This window comes from Haemaphysalis longicornis, unplaced genomic scaffold (genome assembly GCF_048455015.1).
Source record: "Haemaphysalis longicornis isolate Haplotype H1 unplaced genomic scaffold, Haemaphysalis longicornis Haplotype H1 scaffold_6, whole genome shotgun sequence".
NCBI classification, from domain to species: Eukaryota; Metazoa; Arthropoda; class Arachnida; order Ixodida; family Ixodidae; genus Haemaphysalis; species Haemaphysalis longicornis.
The window spans coordinates 44,751,686-44,771,859 of record NW_027526407.1 but is presented as its reverse complement, the minus strand read 5'-3'; the positions used below and the strand labels follow the sequence as shown (position 1 = coordinate 44,771,859).

Here is a 20,174-nt window from a genome sequence, read left to right as displayed (position 1 = left end):
CAACTACTGCCAGCAGTTGTCTCTTAAGCTGTGCCTCACGCAATACCTCGCTGCAGGCGGATTCTGCAGAGAGGGAGAGTCTTTTTCGCTACCTCCAATGAAGCGTTTTCCCTTACCTGTGTATTTATTATGTGAGCGTATACTCTATTATCCTGCACACCTCTCTCCCCTTGCTTCTAATTCCTCTCCAACTTTGTTTTTCGTACATGCCAAGGGATAATGGGGGAGAGTCGTCTGAGTACAGACCACATCCGGAATTTTTATTCGCATAGCCGCATAAACCTTTGCTGGGAAACAGTTTATTGTATTCTACATCATACTTTATTTCAAGATACTCCTATTGGCGCGGTGCAGCTTGAAATTTCAGCAGGATATCCTGCCGTGAAATGATTCTGTGTTTTAGTAGTTGTTGTTACCCGTGTATGTTTTCCTATGGTATCCGCCAGTTATGGGCTTTACAAACTCCACGTCTGCATGTCTGCAAAAAAAAAAAATATACGTACAGGCGTTAGTACACAATTCCCTTGTTTTCTGCAGTCGACAATGCTCTGTATCAACGGGGCCAATTTCGAAACCAGCAAATACGATACATGGTCTGCAGAGATATGAAAGAAACACACGACAGGAAGAAACAGCACATTAAAAGCCGGCAAGTAAGAACCGAACAATGAAAGGTTTTGGGGAAAGGAGGATGGAGGTAATGAAAGAGTAGGCTTGACTGTGAGTAGGCGAGAGGAATAGCGGAAAAGAGGAATAAGTGGGGTATGGGAAAACAAAGGACAAGGGGAGAAAGGGGTATCTGAGAATGTTAAGAGAGAGATGGTAATGCTAAAAAAAGAGGTGGGAGGGGAGAAAGGAAGGAACCTAATGGGAGAAAGGTGTAGTGTAGGGATAGCTGGAGGGAAGGGAGGTGAGAGAGCGGGTGGGAGACTGTGTTTTGGGGAGTTCAGTAAACTTGGAGGAAATTAGAGGGATCACAATACAGACAGAAAGACGGAGAGAACGACGAGGGAGAGAGATAAGAAAGCGAGAGAGTGCGTGTATGATTAAGCATGGAACAATAATAATCAGTCGAACGGTCCCCTCGAGGTAACGGGCCGGTGTGTTGGGTCAGTTGCCCATATAGAAAAGAATTACCAAAGACAATTCTGGTAAGACACAGCCCAAAAACTTTTTTATGAGTGTGCGATACATTATGCATCACAAAACAAGTGCGTTGGTGTCCTTTCGACGCAACAACAGATATTACCGTTTTGTAAACGATCTGGCGAAAATAGGCCTTTGATTTAAGATACCTGATCGCCATTTGATTTATTGCCTCTGTATATTTACCAGGTTCACAAAGTCAAATATGTCTAATAATAAGTCAAAGCTACAAAATGCTCTAAACGTTTTCCTCACTGTTTTTGTTTGTTTAGCACGAAGGGCTAATGTACAGAGTAGGGTGTTCGCTCTCACTTTTCATGATATTGATTTAGCATCTCCAAGTTTCATCTTAACTGCGTTGATGGCGCACAAGAGCTCTCTCAGTGTTTCACTCTCTGGTTTGCATAAGCGCCCTAATTTTTATTGCAAGGTCTCTATAAAATAAGCAGCATCGTAATTGTTAAAGAAACCTATAATAAGCATGCAAAATATCCAGGTTGTAATGTAACAATATTCTCCCATAAAATAAAATCGGAAAAGCTACGGAAATAGCTACACGCTACGTTTTCTCAACAAACAAGTTTATACGATGGCAAGAGGATTTAGAAAAAAGAAAAGGACGGAACATGTGAGAAAAAGATGGAACGCGTTTCAAACAACGCGCTACCCGAATATTGTTTGTTATTATTCACCAGTTCGGCGCCCCTACTGTTGCAAATTTGTCCTCAGCCGAAGCTCTTCTGGTGCGTACATAGTTATTCTTTTGAAAAAAGCCTGACGAAAGAGCTGATACCCTAAAATGGGCCCAGAGCGATGTGTCTATAAATGCTCCGTTACGTGGTGCCAAATTCAGTCGCAAAGTTTGGCCGAAACAAAGAGGGTGCAAACGGTGCCAGAATGAACCGACCGTGTCACCACACAGCCCCGACAATATTCTATGCAACACAAGATATGACCGTACGCGAGTTCTGCACCGACGGTCATATTCGTTCTCGACGCGGGGCATTTGCGACGTTGACTGGGCCAAAAAATCCCAAAGGCCCGTGGAGGAAAGAAAAGGTTAGGATAGGCCTTGACGTCACGTTTCTGAAGCCGCACCCGGCCCAGTAAGCCCAGAACCGTTTTTCATTCTCCTCTGCTGTTTCCGGTTTGATAACAGCTTGGCGGTACGGCCGGCTGCGAAAGCGAAATCAGACGATGGGAGCAGTGTTTGGGTCCGTACAGCACGGCAGTCTTTGTGCGCTACGGCTCAGCTGAGATGAATTTCATTTCACATGTAGAAGTGGCTTCAGTGGTCTGCAAGATGCCTCCACTGTTGCCTGCCGGGTTGCCGGGTTTCCAAAATTCCCCAAGCTGTCAACGCGCACCTTCTCACCGGCAGACCGATAAGAATTGAAAACCACTGCGAGGAACCGACGAGATGTCGCCGCAAGAGAACTATGCTCGCCGGCGACGCCAATTAATGTTCATCGAATCTTACCTTCGAAGGTACAATACACTGTAAAAAATGCCCAATTTTACGAAGAAAGCTGCTGGTAAAATGCTGCCGGACACATTTCAATATTGAGACAACGGAAAGAATTTTAGAACGGACATTCCGTCGTACGGAAAGGCCGTAACAAAACAGACACTCCGCTTCAAAAAGCACGTCTTTCCGTAATTGATAGAACCTTCAGAAAATAAAAAATTGTTCAATGGGGAATCGAACCCGCGACGTTCACCGAATGGGCACGACGCCTGAGACCACCGCACCACGGCACGAACGCTGCACTTGTGCCGAACCACCTGTATACTACATGGATGCCCACCCTGCGTGTGCCATACATCGGTTGTTACTAGCTGGCTTACCGATTTCCTGGATGATAAAGTGCGATTTCCTAAATAACGCTTGCGCAGTAAGGTTCCGCGAAGCCCCCACAATAGTTGATTGCCATCAACTCCGCTGTTTCGAGAAAGCGCTCGCAAAAATGTGTGTGACTGGCTCCGACTGCGATTTCGCACTGCATGAATAGTGCTTGCTGTGCTTTGGTTCTAAGCTTTTAGGCTAAGTACTTCGGCCGATATTGATTCCTTAAAGGAGCCATGAAGAGAAAACACGTTTGGTTCATTCAAAAGATTGTCTCGTTAGAATCATACTGACACCACTTTTAACGTAAACTTCGCTCAAATAAGCTACATAATGAGGAAAAACGGGAATGGTCATGCGACACACTAGCTCATTTTCCGCAACAAAACCTATGTCGTCACATGAGCTAAGCTCTGCGATTGGCGGAGGCTGGAAGAAGCAGACGCAAATTAGGTAGAACTTACAAACTAGACGAACGAGCGATTTGCGCTTAAATTTAGGGCACATTCTTTACAAAGCAATAAGAATGATGGGACAAACAGTGGAAGTTACGAAAGCACATGTAAACATAGAAGTACTGATGCGTTCTGCTGTTCGTACTGCGCACAGCATGCTTGGTTTCGCTGCACAGCACTACGGGGCTTGGGGTTGTCTCAGACGACACTGGCCGACAAATGGTGTCTTACCTGACCCCATTTGTCGAGCGAGCACTGTTTCAGGGAACGAATATTTTCTCCCAGAACAAAAACAAGCCAGGTTTAAATGCGGGCAAAAACAAACCAAACGCTTGCCACGGTATGGTGGCGCCATCTAGGTTACGGAACGTAAAGAAACGCGGGAACGAACCAACACCGCTGTACAGGGTGGAGACAACTTTTGAACGGTCCCGTGCCGCCGCAATTGGGCCAACGGGCTCAACGCGTTATTCTTTTCGTTTCCCACGAGACCTAGCAACGCGAAACAGACAATATGATTCAAACTTCTTCAGTAAACCGCGTTGCGGCGATAATTTTAGCGCGGTTTTGACACAATGACTTGCTTCGGCGGCGAGCGAGCAACCGAAAATGGCGGCGCCAGCGTATACGTGTCTCTACCCTGTACGGCGGATGCGTGAATGAAGGTACTCTAGGCTGCAGAGCGGTCGGTTTCAGTGATGTCACTTGGGACCACGAAAACGCACGATTGAGCAGGAAAATCAAAATTTTAACCTAAATTGTTTAATTTCTCAGTGAATAAAGCACCGTTTGTATGCGGACAAGCGCTGGGGGCACTATAAAACACGAAATCTTTCAAATAAAACCAACTTGCATTTTCTCTTAATGGCTCCTTTAAAAACTAAATTACCTTCTACAACTCTGCTTCTGCACGCAAATGACCTTATATTTTCTGCAAGTGTGCCGGTCACACACGCATGTGCAGTTTGCTAGTCTGGGGCAGCGACGTCGCCGGAGCGTCGTAAAGACAAGATACAGTGCTCGTGTTGAGCGGTATGGGCCTCATGGTCCTCACTAAGTTTACTACACTTTAGACACTAACGAATTAGAGCCGCATTCATTCCGCCACGAATATTGTTTTCGCTTCTCGATCGATTCCCGACGATCAACACGACAATATATTTCTTAGAGTTATTAATAACCGGATCTGTTTCTGTTCCGTATCATACAGAGGAAACGCCCATATTTTGCAAAGTAGAAAAAGATTCCGTTTGACGTGTAACGGAGAGAGCATCCGTATACTGAGGGACGGGGCACACTTCCGTTAAATAACGGGTGTTTTCTTTGTTCTGCATCAAACGGAACACGGCTCTGTTTTATTACGACCATCTGGTCTGTAATTTGTTCGTAAAATTACGGATTGTTTTTACATTGTACCCCACAAAGAAAACGGCACTAGTCGAAACGCTGCGAAATCAGCTGCAGTGCACCGATAGCAGACGACGATGACGCTGTAGCCGCTGCGCTGTTTTTCGATCGTATCAAGGCACCCGCAGTCACAGCGCCGTAAAAAATGGTCTGTGGCCATTAAACAGATTTAGCCGCCCCAACTCTAAAAAAACTAGGCAAGACTGTTTATGGGCTCATTAAAAATGACGTCACTTCCTCCACACTTTTCTCAATGCACTCCGAAGCTAGCGGCCTCTCTTTGGCATTCTTTGTGCAATGCAAAGGCCGTTAATTATTCACCCTCCGCTGTGGAGCAGTGGCTTGAGGGTTGTGCTGCTCATCCGAAGGACGCAGGCCTAATCCCGGACACTGTTGCTGCTTTTAACAGCGACGCTGATGAGCAAATCATTTGTGTAGGGTGTCCGGAGACAAAAAAATTCCCCGCATTTCCCCGAGGGAAAGAATGTGAAAGTGCGAATGCACGAGTTGAATTTGCGCGGTTCGGTAATGTTCGCGAAAGAGAGATCACACACACACACACAACTACAAAGAAAGAAAGATGCATTTATTCACAGACACCTATTTGTGTTGTCGTTGTACTTGATTGCTAGAGCGGATCTCAGCTTTGAAATTTCGTGTCAGTACTCCTTTAAGCAGGTGCATTAGCCCTTCTCACGCCCGATTCTTGGCCAATCCCCCACGTGGGTATGTGCCATGTCAGCGGCCAGGCTGCGCGCGCCCATCTCCACGTGCGGCGACATCGCCGGTGGACGCAGGTTCAGGGTCGCTTAAGAAGTGCATTGCACTTAAAATACCAAGAAAATGCCGAGCGCTCAGTGCAAGTGTGCATCGAGCGTGCATAACAACTTAGGGGTATTGGGCAAGCATACCCATTTGGGAGATTGGCAACATTGGCCACAAAAAAAGCTCCAGTGTTTGTCGTGTCGTGGCAACATTTGCTCGGAACGAGAAAGACACGTCATAGCGTATGGCCCTCGTTCGTTCGTCCTCGTGTCGTCGGGCGCATATGCGCTCTGTACCTTAGAAGAGCCGCGACTCCAATGTTGAAGCTGCTGTACGTGATCCCATGACCTGGCCGCGAATAGTTCGCACGGCGGAGGAAAAGGCCACGCTTCGAGAGGCTCGGCCTGCAAAGCACCAGTTAGAGACGATACGCCGGGCTTCCAGAGTGCCGCACAAAACCGTCGACCAAAATAAGGAGCCCACTCTTGAATTGCTCAGCATAACCTCATTGAAATGACATGCCGCCGACGTCAACTATGACACCACAACAATACTAAAAACCAACTTTGTGTCCGTCAATAATCACCTACAACAGCTTCGCCATTATAGTCTGGAGCGTGAGGGCAAGCTTCCGGCAAGAAGTAATGATGCTTGTGCGCCGAGATTGTGGCGCACGTATACACATCCCACGTACCGAAATTTTCCGGAGACCTCCAAAACAGCAGTCCTCATAACCAAGGTGTTGTTTCACGTGTAAACCCCCAGATACGATTTACCTATTCTTTGAAAGAGGTGCGGAAGGGATGGAAAGAAATGCCTAGAGGATAATGACTTTACTGCAAAGAAAACGAGAATAGCTCCACTAAAAAAGAATGAGAGTGTTAGAGGTAATAGGGAGGTGAAAAGGGAAGAGAAAGATGAGTACGGTGACATACTATAGGAGGAGGGAGCGAAGGAAGGCAATGAAGGGGATTGGATGAGAACAGGTTTGAAAGAGAGAGGGCAAAGAAGTAATAAGAGTGGGAGAGAAACACCTTAAAGTATCTTAGAGGAGGACAATGGCTGCGGCTTAGCTCAGTTAACCTTGGATATGCACAGTAAAAGCTTGGATTAGTTTGGTTGAGTTTTGGTTTCGCTGGTTAACCTTCAGTTTAGCTGCATTGGCGACCGCGTCTCGAAGCCGTTCGGTTCCGTGCGGCGCTCACAGAAGAAGGCCGGGCGAACGCGGTGAACGCAGCCTTCATTCACGGCGAACGCACTGTTCCTTTTCGCCGGGCGCGAGACGAGTCACGTTGCCCGAAACGACCCAGCGTGGCATGCATGAGAGGCTGCTGGGGTGGCCGGCTGCCGGCGCAGCGGCGGCGGCGACCACCGCTCTCGTGCTGCGCAGATCCAATGAAAACGTGGCCTTGTGCGCAGCGCCGACGGCTGGTCCGGCGAATCACGTGATGCGCTTCGAGGGGTCTGTTGCCGGGGGTGTGTCGCAGCTCCGACCTGTCTACTCAACGGTAGTCATGGTGAGGGCTGCTGCGGTCACCGGTACGCCGGTCACCACGCCCCACTAAGGGGCCTTTAAAGGCTCAATAAAATGTTTGTCCTCCTCCTGCCAAACGGTCACCTTGAGCATTGTCCGCGACATCTCTGGACAAAAGTAGTAAAGCTGTGCTTTAAAAAGAAATCATCATCATCATCCTCATCGGAGTTTAATTTAAAGGAGCACTGACACGAAATTTTTGTGTTACGTTTTTTTCGCTGCTATGCGTGCCTACCAGCCCACTAATCATAGAATGACAGATTAGACCGTCGAGCGCAGCGCAAACATTCATTTACGGCGTCGCTTATTCGTAGCAGTTTCGGTTTCGACAAAAAGGCACATTCAGACGCAGCTTCATGAAAATCGATCTTGTAGAATTCAAATTTGGCGCCCTTCGAAGACCGCCTCATAGTCTCTACAATGGCAGAAAGAGGGCGCCAGGAGTCCGCTAGAAGTAGGAGTTCCTGTATAAACATCCCCCTCGCGAGGGGCACGATCAAATGCAGAGCATTTCCGGGGGCGCACGACGTTAAGTAGTTTGCGTTACGTTAATGTAGTTGCACTTGGGGCAACTGCTGACGGGAGAGCGCTCGTCAGCAGTAATTTGAATGAGTCAACGTTATAAGGCGCGTTCATAGCGTCCCGTTCTGTGTCGGCTTTGTGGCGCAGTCGGTAGAGCACCATGCACACTGCGTTCCGCCCGCAGGGTCGAGGGATCGAAACCTGGCGCCGGATAGTATTTTATTTTATATAGTGTAGGGGGAGGGGTGCGGACAAGGACGGTGCGGACTACGACGGGACAACGCGGGTGACATCGTGAGTTACTGAAATGCTCTGCATTTAAAAGGAGAACACGCAGACCGACGGAAAGCAAAGATGCAGAACAATGGAGCGGGAGCAGTTCGTAAGTCAGAATGAGAAGAAGCGGGACATATACCAGGAAAGAAAGAAAAGCATGAGTACGCCATTATACATTAATGAGAGAATAAAAAACATGGGTGGTGACTAATTCAGAAACCACTGGGCAAACTGGCAGGGAGGGCACTAGAATTACGGGGCGTAATACAAATAGCAATTCTTGGTTGACACGCTGATAACAGTGTTTAGGAACTGCGGTATGCATTGTGTATCACACACCCAAGAGTCGGCAAACGCTATAGTGCGCCTTCGATGCTGCTTCCAGATAGGTTTTTAAGTGCGAATGCACTTCTTAAGCGACCCTGAATCACGCGTCCACCGCCGTCCGTCCGTCCGCACCACATACCCACTTAGGGCGATTGGCCAAGAAGAGTTCCTAATTTCTTTAGCACATACCCACTTAGGGCGATTCGCCAAGTAATCTGAATCACGCGTCCACCGCCGTCCGTCCGTCCGCACCACATACCCACTTAAGGCGATTGGCCAAGAAGAGCTCCTAATTTCTTTAGCACATTCCCACTTAGGGCGATTGGCCAAGAATCGGGCGTGAGAAGGGCTAATGCACCTGCTTAAAGGAGTACTGACACGAAATTTCAAAGCTGAGATCCGCTCTAGCAATCAAGTACAACGACAACACAAATAGGTGTCTGTGCATGGCACATACCCACGTGGGGGATTGGCCAGGAATCGGGCGTGAGAAGGGCCAATGTACCCGCTTAAAGGAGTACTGACACGAAATTTCAAAGCTGAGGTCCGCTCTAGCAATCAAGTACAACGACAACACAAATAGGTGTCTGTGAATAAATGCATCTTTCTTTCTTCGTAGTTGTGTGTGTGTGTGTGATCTCTCTTTCGCGAACATTACCGAACCGCGCAAATTCAACTCCTGCATTCGCACTTTCACATTCTTCCCCTCGGGGAAATGCGGGGAAATTTTTAGTAGCGAAAAGACAGAGAAATATTAACAGAATGTAATCACAGTGTGAAGTGGTTTCGTACACAACTTTTTATCTCTGTGCAGTTACCAAGTTGCCAAATTTCCTATACTAATAGGTCTTTAAAGGTAGCAAAAATACATGCAAGTTTTTATCGGTATGTAATTAGGTTTAATGCGAAACGCCAGTGTGGACTATATGGTGTGGCTTCACACATTTACAGATCATTGCTTCCCACTCTTCCGAAATCAATATTTAGCCGCTCCGACGTCTCTTATCAGCGGTGGCTTCGTTTAGCTCGACGCTTTGCCCAAGTTCACGGATATTTCTTCCTTGTATTTCAGAAGTGACCGGCTGTACCCTTAGCACTGGAGTACTCGAGGGATGTCGAAGGGAACACAGCCCTCAAAATATTCGATGTCAGGGGGAAGGATGGGTTATAAACGGTTTAGCTAACGATTGCTATTACGGAAGAAATAGTGCTGACATGTTTCTCAGTGCCGAGCTACGCACTAAGAACAGCCTTGGCTTCGGCTTTAACCACGACGATCCGACAAATGCGACTAAATAAAAACCACATAGTCACATCTTGCAAAGCACGAAGATCTGATTTTTTTATTCAGATTTTTTTTCTTAACTTCAGCTGGTATGTACGTTTTTTTTTTCGTTTATTCTTGCAGTTTGTTGCCTTTTCCCTTTTTTCCTGTCCTCTTTTTTTCTTTATAGGAACCCGCACCAGCTTAAAGCGACATCCTACTACGACAATGATAGGGTGCCTCAGCTTGTGGCAAACATTCTAACAGTTAAAATAAATCTGTCATTAGCTATCGTTAATAAAAGTCTTATTGTATTTGAGCGTGCCCGACCTTATGTCAGGGGCAGTGCTGTGCCGGAGGTTGAGCGGCACCGCACTGATCACTGCACTGCTTCGATACGCGTCCTGAATGCGTTCAGTCAAACGCGCTAACGCTGTGTCAAGAACTTGATTGGCAGATATGGTTTTCATATTAAGGGTGCTGAGAATACTTCGTTGGTGGACCTACTAACATAAAAATGGGCAAACTCCAAGCACTGTGAAAGATAAAAGACGCTTTATCCGATACGATACGTGCAATCAGAGTGAAGCGCTTGCTGGTTATTTCGGAAGACACAATTTTCCGAATTAGGTGCCAGGACCTGCTCCGACCACCATGTCAGAACTACAAAACAGGAAAAAAAAACACAGGAAGGGTGGTGCTCAGCGCTTTTCTGCTACAGTGCACCGCTAATCTTATGCACCTAAAATGATAAAAAAATTAAACCAATTAAACCGTAAAACAAGAAATTCGATTGGCTTACCATGTGCGACCCGCATTTCATTGCTTCAGGCATAGAATACTGTCTACAGAGGTATTTACGTTGGTACTCGGTCACGCCAGTTACCCAGCAACATTCCAGTTTGCACTGCTGATACGCCTGATCATTTCGCTGTAAAGGTATAGAAAGAACAACGTTGGGGAGCGAAAGATACATTAAAACACAGTATAACCCGGGTATAACCCGGGAACCGGGATATACCCGGTTATAACAGTGGAACCGGGTATAACCCGGTTCCACGGGCAAGGCAATCCGCATTTCTGGTGACCTTAATTTTAAATGTGCGGATGGTATGTATATAATGTTTACGGCGGCTTTCATCGGTCATTTATATGGCGTTTAGCTCCTATCAGGCTCTGCTGCCTTCAGCAACAAAATGGACACACAATCAAGACATTCTGTTTTCGCACCCCCAGTGAGAGCTGTTGAAGATGGATTCATGGTAATTGTAATGAGGCAACATGTGCGCTTACTGCGACTGGACAGTAATGCAAAATAACATCACAAAGGGTACTTACGTGTCCTGGTCATTCTTAATATTTGCGGGCAAAGAAATAATCCCAAGAAACAATGCGATACTGCGATACTTCTGCATACGTGTAAATGTATACCTGACAGTACTATTTGTGTGGCTAAGTATTTAGTAACAATTATATATATATATATATATATATATATATATATATATATATATATATATATATATATATATATATATATATATATATAGAGAGAGAGAGAGAGAGAGAGAGAGAGAGAGAGAGAGAGAGAGAGAAATAGGGGTACCAGTCAAGAACGCCAAGGAAATCAAACGGCGAACCGTGGAAAGTGATTTTGTCATCGCTGAAACAGACACAGTTTTCTGAAAGAAAGAATAATGTGGAAATAAACATGAGCCCTCAGTGGGATCCAAGCCCATGATCTCCAGAATCAGCGTCTGATGCGATGACCACTACGCTACTGGCGGGGCTGTGCTCCCCTCAACTTTCTCGGGTATTTATGTTAGGGCTATTGTTTCCTGTGCTTGGGGGTGGTGGCCAGCTTCACTCTGACTACTCGGAGAGAAGGAGACCTTCTTATTAACCCCGGGCTCTGACCCGAGCGTCTACGACATGTCGAAAGCAGTCTACCTTCGTTGAACCCCCTTAAGCTAACTATGGCACCAAGACTGCTAGAACAGAGACCCTCGACATGTGTATAATGAATCAGAATGGCAAATGAGGGGCTCGTTGTGTTAAGATGGAAATACAGGTTGGCAGTAACGAAAACCAAGGAAATCAAAAGGGAAAATGTGGAAGATCTTTTTATTAACACTGAAACAGATACAGTATTTGTTAAGAAAGAAAGAAAATTGAAAAAAAACATGCCCACTGGTTGGTATCCGAACCCACGCGTATTGTGGAAGTCATGGGGTTTGGATTCCACCAACCACCAATTATTATCGTGGTGGAGTACACGGCTATTATAAGGAAGTTGTCTTGACATTTTTTTCCTCAGTGAATGGCTTTCTTTTTGCTATTTTCGTGCAGTCACGAGGAAAATGCTGCACAAAATTATGATAGTTGAAGTGTGCCTTTGTACATCAATATTTACACCCTGGAGATTGAGCACAACATTTCAAAAAGATAAGTACTATGTTTCTTCCATGCGGAATGAAACCCTTCTTTGTTAAAATGCAAACGGGCACACTCGAGGTTAACATATTGATGGAGAAGTAACATATGCTGGTCCCATGGGGAGCAGGTTGCTTTGGCTGCAAAAAAACTGGAGGTGGTTGAACACGTCTTAACAGGCTGTTGGGGGCTGGGCTTCTGGGGATATTTTCAAAGAACAAATAAAAACAATTGCGGCTGGATCCTCAATATAAACGGTTCCTCTCTGCAGAAAATGAGAACGGGAACCTGTATGACACCGCCAAGCTGCAATTTCTACACAGCATATGGCGGGAGAGATTGGCCATAATAAACAGTGTTGTTTATGAAAGAGTAACACCGGACTATTTTTAAGGATTAGATACGTATTTTCATAGAAATTGATGAACTACTCGCCGCGGTGGCTGAGTTGCTGAGGCTTTGTGTTGCGGAGCCCGAGGACGCGGGTTCGATCCCCGGCCGCTGTAGACGCTTTTCTGATGGAGGTGAAAAGCGAAAACGCCCGTGTGTTGGAGATTTCTGCGGGCGTTAAAGATCCCCAGGTGGCCAAAATTAATCCAGAGCCCTCCACTACGGCATGCCTAATCACGAGATTAGCGTCGGCCCGGTAAATATCGTGATGAATCAAGAAATCTTTAGGTGCGTGAGGTGGAACATGAGTGGGTGTCCATTTTCGAATAGCTATTGACATTGAAAGCACACTAAAGCACCATCGTCGGCTTACTAAGCCGGGCTGGTGTGTTTTTTTATGAATGAACAGTTCCGCGTGTGTTTTCTTTGATACGTAAACAGGCAATAAAGAAACAAAAGTGACTATTCAGCATTTATATAAACACCGGTTTCATAACGTGAGGAACTCAGGTTCGATTTCGACCACGGGGACAATTTTCCCCTCGGATTTATTTTGTGTTTCATGTGGAAACGGTCTTTTCGTGGATTTTTATTATGCTTAATAGGGGGAGGGTAGATTAGCGCTTTATTCGTCCGTTTACGGGTGAAGCCCCTTAGGGGCTCGGGATGTCGGCGTCTCCTGTCGTCGTTGTGACATGTAGGCAGGGTAGTAAAACACCAAGACATGCGTTCTCCAATGCCTCGCGCTAGAGCATCACGCGTAATAAAACAACACACCGGGAAACTCATATCACAAAGCCTCGCGCTATAACATTTCATCTCTGTGAACAAAAACACGTACTAAATAAAAGAACACACCGGAACGCTCGTTTCACAATGCCTCCCGCTAGAACGCTTCGGGCTTAAAAGACAGGAGACTTTTACAGAGAAGCTGTATATAACCCTACCCCCCAACGGATAAATCTCCGTGAGCAAAAAACGCCGAGGCGCCAAGAATACACTTATACACTAGACGCTTCGCCCCTCCACTGGTTTAACTTGAGTGGAGATGACCCCGGATTTTTATTATTTATTTGCAACCTCCCAAACACTTTTGTGTATTTGCCTTCCCATCTCGGAATGAAGTTGCCTAGGAAGGCAAGATGGAATGGCTTGCACCCTTTATGGTCACTTGAACTAGTTGGGTGTGTTAATTTTTTTCCGCTGCGAAATTAACCCCGGCTGAAATAATTGTGTAATTTACTATCTAACACACGCGAATTACTATCTAAATTACTATGCGACACGACTTTTTTTTTCTTTCCAATGGGCGGCACATGTTATTGTACCGCGCCGCTGATGACCCCGTACAACTCGGGCCGTTGGCCTCACTCAGTGGTTAGGTTCCCGGTTTCAGTGAGTGAAATTCCGGGGTTTGATTCCCGGGATCTCCTTAACCTCTTCTTTTTCTTGGGGCGCGCACTCCAAAAACCTGCTCGTGGGCTCCTTGCCTTTCTGCCACTTTCTTTCGCGCTTCTTTGTCTAACCGTTTCCCCGTCTCTACACTTCGCTGATGATGGTAGGGATGGTAGTTTTATGTTACCTAACCGCACGGACAGAGCTTAAGCTTAAACAGCTCTGTTGTTGTAGGTTAAGCAGTAAGCCCACTACATTTCGTTTTATTTCATCAGCCAATAAACTAAAAACGCGAACACTTTACGGGTAGAGGTATACGATCAAAGCGTCTGAAATAGTTTCCAGAGGGAAAAAAAGCACAACTCACGTTGTATGCCATGACTTCAGTTTTTGGGTGCATGATCTCGCAGAATTTATCGGCAGTAATAGTTTGGCCAGGATATTTTTCACTCCTATACGATGTTTGGAACATCACCTGAATGCACGTGTTTGACAGTGTCCTGCGAATAAGGAATTTGGCATTTGATAAAAGGTTGGTAATTATTTAAAACAGCTGCACTAGCATGTGCTACTGGGGTTAATTTAGCCCTGTTTCGGCAAGCGGTGAGTAAAAAGTTTTTCCCGAAGTACTAAAGACCTGAGTGTTTCTTGTTGTGGACTTCAATTTTTGTTTATTCCAACGAAGTTTGAGGCTTCACCACAACAAGGTTAAGGGTGTAAACGAAATCGTAAGATATATGCACGAACCATGGCCACTTTCTCCTATCCTACCTTCTGAATGTTAAGTTTTCTGGGGTTAAAAAAATACTCCCAGTGAATTGTTAATAAACAATTCACTGGGAGTATTTTTTTAACCCCAGAAAACTTAACATTCAGAAGGTAGGATAGGAGAACTACGAGAAACAGATTTCCGTATACTATTTCCGTATACACAAAGGCCCAGTCTCAAACAAACTTTAAATCACTAAAGGTTTTAGACACGTGTGATATCTTTGTCGGCCTGTGTTAAAAACGTTCCCTATCCTACTCATTTACTAGGAACAATTTTCTCAGCTTTTTATCACCGTCACGATCACCATAGTTTAGTACTGTTCTATCTTCCGTTTCCGAGAAGCGATTTTGAAGCGAAACTTTTGGTGCTACCGAATTGGCGATAGATGTCATGCCAAAACTCTCTTCAGGAAAGCCAACTTTACACAATGGGATTCCCAGTGCGATGATTATAAGCGGAGGCACATCAAGCGCATCAAGAAAAAATGCTTCCCGTGGTCGGGGTGCATATTTCGAAGGAGGAGACGGATTTTGATGCCAGCGTGAATTTCCTACCCTGATGCACACCAGGGCCGCAGAATGCACAGGGCCACAAAGCTTGCTGAAAAGTACCCGATACGCCCAGACACAGTGTATGTCGATGCAGCTGAATATCGGCACCGCAATGCCTTCTCTATAGCAGTCATCAACGCCCCAAACAATCCGCCACTCACTTCTCTCCCGATCCGCACGGCAGAACCGGTCACGGCGGAAGAGGCGGCAACCGCAGTAGCCCTTGCAAGTCGGCCACCACCCTCAATCATATTTTCTGATTCGAAAACGGCCATTAGAAATTATGCTGCGGCTACTACCTCACCCCAGACCCTAAAACGTCTCCTCAAAAACCCACCTGCTGCCCTAGTTGAGCTGATTTGGACTCTTGATCACACTGGGCTTTGGGGTAACGAGGTGGCACACACGACAGCCCGAGCACTCACCTCCCATGGCGTGCGCCACCTCCGTAGCGTCTCATGGAGCCAGATCAGCCCGAGATAGCCTATTGAGCTACAACGAAATAGCTAGTCATTACCGCATCTCTCGCCTCAAATACCCACCGGCCCACCCCTCACTGACGTACACGGAAGAAAGACTACGGAGGCTCGCACAGACCGAATCCCTTCCTAATAGGGCCCTCCTCCATCACATACACCCCTCAGTTTATCCCTCTCCCTTGTACCCACTATGCGGAGACAAGACCACGGTGCAACATCACATGTGGGCCTGTCTATATCATCCCCTCCCTCAAATAAATTCCTCGGGGCTCTGGGAGGCAGCGCTGAGCTGCTCTGACCCGGAGAAACAGAAGATCATAGCCCGGGCTACGAAGGTCGTCGCACAGCTCCGGCTGCCTGCCACCTCCCTCGCTTAGAGGTCTTCTTTAATAAAGTGCTTCTCTCTCTCTCTCTCTCTCCCGTGGTCGGAATAAAACACGGGTCCTTCGCGTTATGAAGCCGACGTCTTTCCGAATGCGGCATTCTGAAATAATAGAAGCAGTTTTGATTTTGGACTTCGATAGCCGTGTTTTAATGTAGCATTTTAATGACGCTATTCCCGTTTCAGCCATCTTTGTCTTTAGTGAATGGAGCTTCGATTATTACAAGGAAATCTTCAAGTAGCTTCCTTCCAACTGCTGCCGGTTGGACAGATTACCATAAAGAGCTCCGGAGAGTCGTGGACATGACTCTGTGGAGAATCTCTGAAGCAATGAATTTAAACTCATTTCGGCCTTTTATTTCAGGATTTCAAGCATGTACGTCAAGAACTACAAGAACCAAGAGGCATGCGAGTGCGAGAACTTTAGAAAAAGTGTGTTTTGCACATTTATAAAACGCTTTACAGCTGAAATGCGCGTATTTCTTGCGCACAAGTACGCGGGTTCGATTCCCGGCCGCAGCGGCCGCTTTCCTGATGCAGGCGAAAAGCAAAAACGGCTGTGTGTTCGAGATTTCGGCACACGTTAGAGATACCCAGGTAGTGGAATTCATTCCGGAGCCCTCCACTACGGCGCGCCTACATTGCGTCGGCGCCTCAAAGCCTTTACAGTCAATCAATAAATCAAACAATCAATCAATCAGCGCTTGCTTCTCGCAAGGCTGGCGCGCATGATGTACGAATTGAACTTGCACCACCTATTAGGAGGGACCGAAGAATCAAGCAAAAAAATTTAACCACGCGTTAAGTAAACATGTTGAAATTACTGTAGTTTAGGCAAGCCGAATTTTTTTTCTAAATTCTCTAATCAGTTACCTTAATTCTATCTTTCAGAAAAATGAAAGATTAATATAGCAATTTAGAAAAAATATTTTACGCACTTGATGAAGACCCGTAGTTGGCTTATCGAACACTGCGAAAGCGTATACTTTTTGACTCCTCCATCCTCATAGCTCATCAAATATCCCTCCTTCCATGGACACATCTTCGCGCCGGGGTGACCAGGGATGTAGGGAATAGGTTCGTTGCCATCATGAGTCGCTCCAAGCCTGCAAGATAGCATGAGCAGAACTTTCTACAATATTCATCGCAAGTTATGTAGCACATATGTAATGAAGGTTTGTCCAGAAGTTCAAGTTTTTCCTAACATAAGCATACTTTACCGTAAAATAAAATACCGTAAAAGCTCGTTAATTCGAAATCGAAGGGGACCATAATGTTGTTCGAATTAAGCGGAGTTCGAATTAAAGGGCGGGCCCTAGAATGAATGCAAATTGCGCCACACTGCACGGGCAGAACACAGCGAAGCCACCTCTGGACGACTCGTTATCGCGAATAAGGCGCTACTACACGTTTCTGGCAGGTGATTTCGTAAAACATGCTTTGTAAATAATAATGGCGCGCGCCGGAGCACTGCCGCCGCTGGTGTGGCGCCCTCTGTAGACGCTAAATAAGCTGTTGCAGGAGCGTAGCGCGTTTCATGCTGTTGTTTTTCCGTTTGGTTGTTTTGCATATACAGTAATTTCGGTTTGATTTGGATTTGCAACACTCTGGGTCGACTTCTTCTGCCAGGAGAGATAGAAACCAGGGTATCATAGTTCGAGTTAACAGTTCTGAATACCCAGGCCTTCGAATTATCGTGAGTTTCCCCCATTAATATATGCAGAGCTGTGCAAATACCGGGGCATGAGTTCGAATTAAATGGAAGTTCAAATTAACCGAGATCGAATTCACGAGCTTTTACTCTACCTCAATGCCAGTGTTTTCCGTCGGAATGAAAGTTTAAGAGCATCAAACTTCTAACCATTTCTCTTAAAAAACCGTAGGCTTCGGTAATTGACTTTCGAAGGGCACGACGAATGGGTCGTGCATGGAACAGGATTATTAAATTTTTCAACGAAGTTTCACAAAAGAACATTGTTAATCAAATTCTGGTTCTCTATACTAATTAAGTAAGTGTCGGGATTGAAAACATCCTTATATTATGAATACTCGAAATTAAAGCACTAGATCAGTTCATTATACTTCTTATCAATCACCAAGCTCAAAATAAAGTTCTTCTTTTCTTTCCTCTTCTTCTTTGTCAGTGTGATGAGGCGACATTCTGAGGATGATGTGTGCGTCGGAAAAGGCTTCGATGACGATGAAGTTGATGATGATGACTCGCCGGACCGTGGACAATCGCCTTTTGTGGATATGTGCTGGATCTGTGCTACCTCAAGGAAGAAAGCAAGAAAGCTAGGCATTGGAGTGACTGAGGAAGTGGAGAAAGAGGAGAGTGTGTCTGGTATACGTAGTGGATGATTCAGAAGAACACGGTTATTAGGGCTACCCACAAGACACGGTAGCCGTGGTCCACCGAAGCCGTCGTGGAGGACGCCCAGAACCCCATCCAGATTACAGAGCTAGCAACACCTATCTGCTGTTTTAAAGGGGGGAAACTGCGCGGGAGAGACAAGACAATAAGAAAGGGACAGGATGGGCCCAGTTTATTCACCATTAAAAAATACAGTACCAACTAGCCCGACAATACGCTGCACTAATCTACCTGCTGCTGGACGGCCCCGCAGTGAACCGCCGGCATCGACGGAGTGACGTGGTGTCCCCGAGCCAGGCTGCAGCTCCAGCATCTACTGCTTTCTCGTCAAACGTGCATTAGAATCGCCCGCAAGGACTGTGCGACGTTGGTTTGCCGTGACGAGCGACCAGCAGATGCCGCATCGAGGACATTTGGCTCCGTTTCTTTTGTTTTCTTCTACTAGACATTTATTTTATTACCGATTTGATTGTGAACTGTACTTGAACTCTGGGTTTTCCGAGTTTGCCAAACTTTGTTTCCTTTTCAATAGAAACTGCTATAGCATACTGTTGGTAAATGTCTTTTATATAGTTAACTCGTGTCATCGAAATAAATGTTTGTTTCCGTCGTCATAGAGTTTCTCAAACGCCTATCTCGTTGCTTCAATGCGAATTCCCAGGTCTAGCCACCAATACCACCACAGTCAGCATTTGCTTAAGCCGAGGGTTTTTGCTACATGATAGGTAGATAGACAATGATGCGTAACGTGTGCAGTGCTCTAAAGTGGAGCGTGTGCTTGTCCGTGGCTGTCGCCAGAGTAGGGCCTCCAATGATGTAAGCTTCTTGTGCGTGTTGCGTGGGAGGATTTTGCGACACATTGGTGTGCTAGATGAGTTAGTGCGGCGTCTCGATCGGCTCGGGTTAGATGGATCCAGTGTACGGTAGTAGCGTGTACTCGCTTGTTGCCGCTGATTCTTTGGCGACCTAATGTCCTTCCAAATACCGTGGGTGTTGTGATATGTTAGTGAGTAGGTATCATTCGAGTAGCGAATGTGAAACAGTGGCTGCCACAGGAGTGTCTGCAGGCCTGTTGACAGTCCATTTTTGTATATAAATGTTTGCTCATAGCGCTAGACGTGATCACAAGCACCTTCCCCTTCTTCATCTACGACTGTTTACTTTGGTTGGTCGCAGTGTTCCCGGCATTAATTGCACAGTAAATAAAATTGGGCACTCGGGTCACGTGGGATGCAGCTTCCCGACTTCGTCAATCGCCATGGAGGCGGTCATGCTGCTGGTTTTGCCGAGATTCTGCTCGGGCTGGTCTGCACTGTGTGTGATGTTTCTCGGGCTGCAACTGCTCCGACGAATGCGTGATTCAATTCTGGCAATGTTGGGGGGCGTCGCCCCACGTTCTGGGAGGCCAGCTGCTCGCCACAATTCTGTGGGATGTAGTGTGAGCTGTTTTATGTAGCTGAAAAGCTGCGCATCGATTATTTTATGCCACTTTCTTGTGGACGCCTGACGCTTGCAATCTGCTGGCAGTCGCGTGAGACGCGAGGCCTAATCATCGCGTGTACGTCTTGCGCAGGGTTCACTGACTCTTCCTAGCTCCAATACGCAGCCCGGTTTACTACGAGGGTTTGTACCAATGGTATGCTAGGCTCGTCGCACACCCATTACCGAGGGGGTAAGTTTGATGCCTTTGAGTGTATGCGTAACTGTGCCGTATTGGTGGGTTGAAAGACCCCATATAGGCATAGTTAAATCAGTTCTTCGGAATATTAGGTGTATTCAGGTGAGCTCTGGTGAAATGTCTGGTGGATGATGATGGTCAGTTCTAACGTCTCCAAGAAAACATTTTCCATCACACG

The 20,174-nt window shown here is 46.3% G+C and overlaps 1 protein-coding gene across 1 annotated transcript in view; it reads right to left on the bottom strand.

The window, feature by feature from the left end:
* Positions 1-350: 350 nt before the first annotated feature.
* The window catches only part of LOC144142988 (venom metalloproteinase antarease TserMP_A-like), a 55,054-nt gene continuing 35,230 nt past the window's right edge, over positions 351-20,174 (bottom strand). The window contains exons 10-13 of the mRNA XM_077674813.1: positions 16,883-17,050; positions 14,128-14,260; positions 10,345-10,473; positions 351-478 (exon numbers count right to left, since the gene is read on the bottom strand). Of these exons, the coding sequence (XP_077530939.1) occupies positions 431-478; positions 10,345-10,473; positions 14,128-14,260; positions 16,883-17,050 (478 nt within the window). The 3' untranslated portion in view covers positions 351-430. The remainder of the gene's footprint in view (positions 479-10,344; positions 10,474-14,127; positions 14,261-16,882; positions 17,051-20,174) is intronic.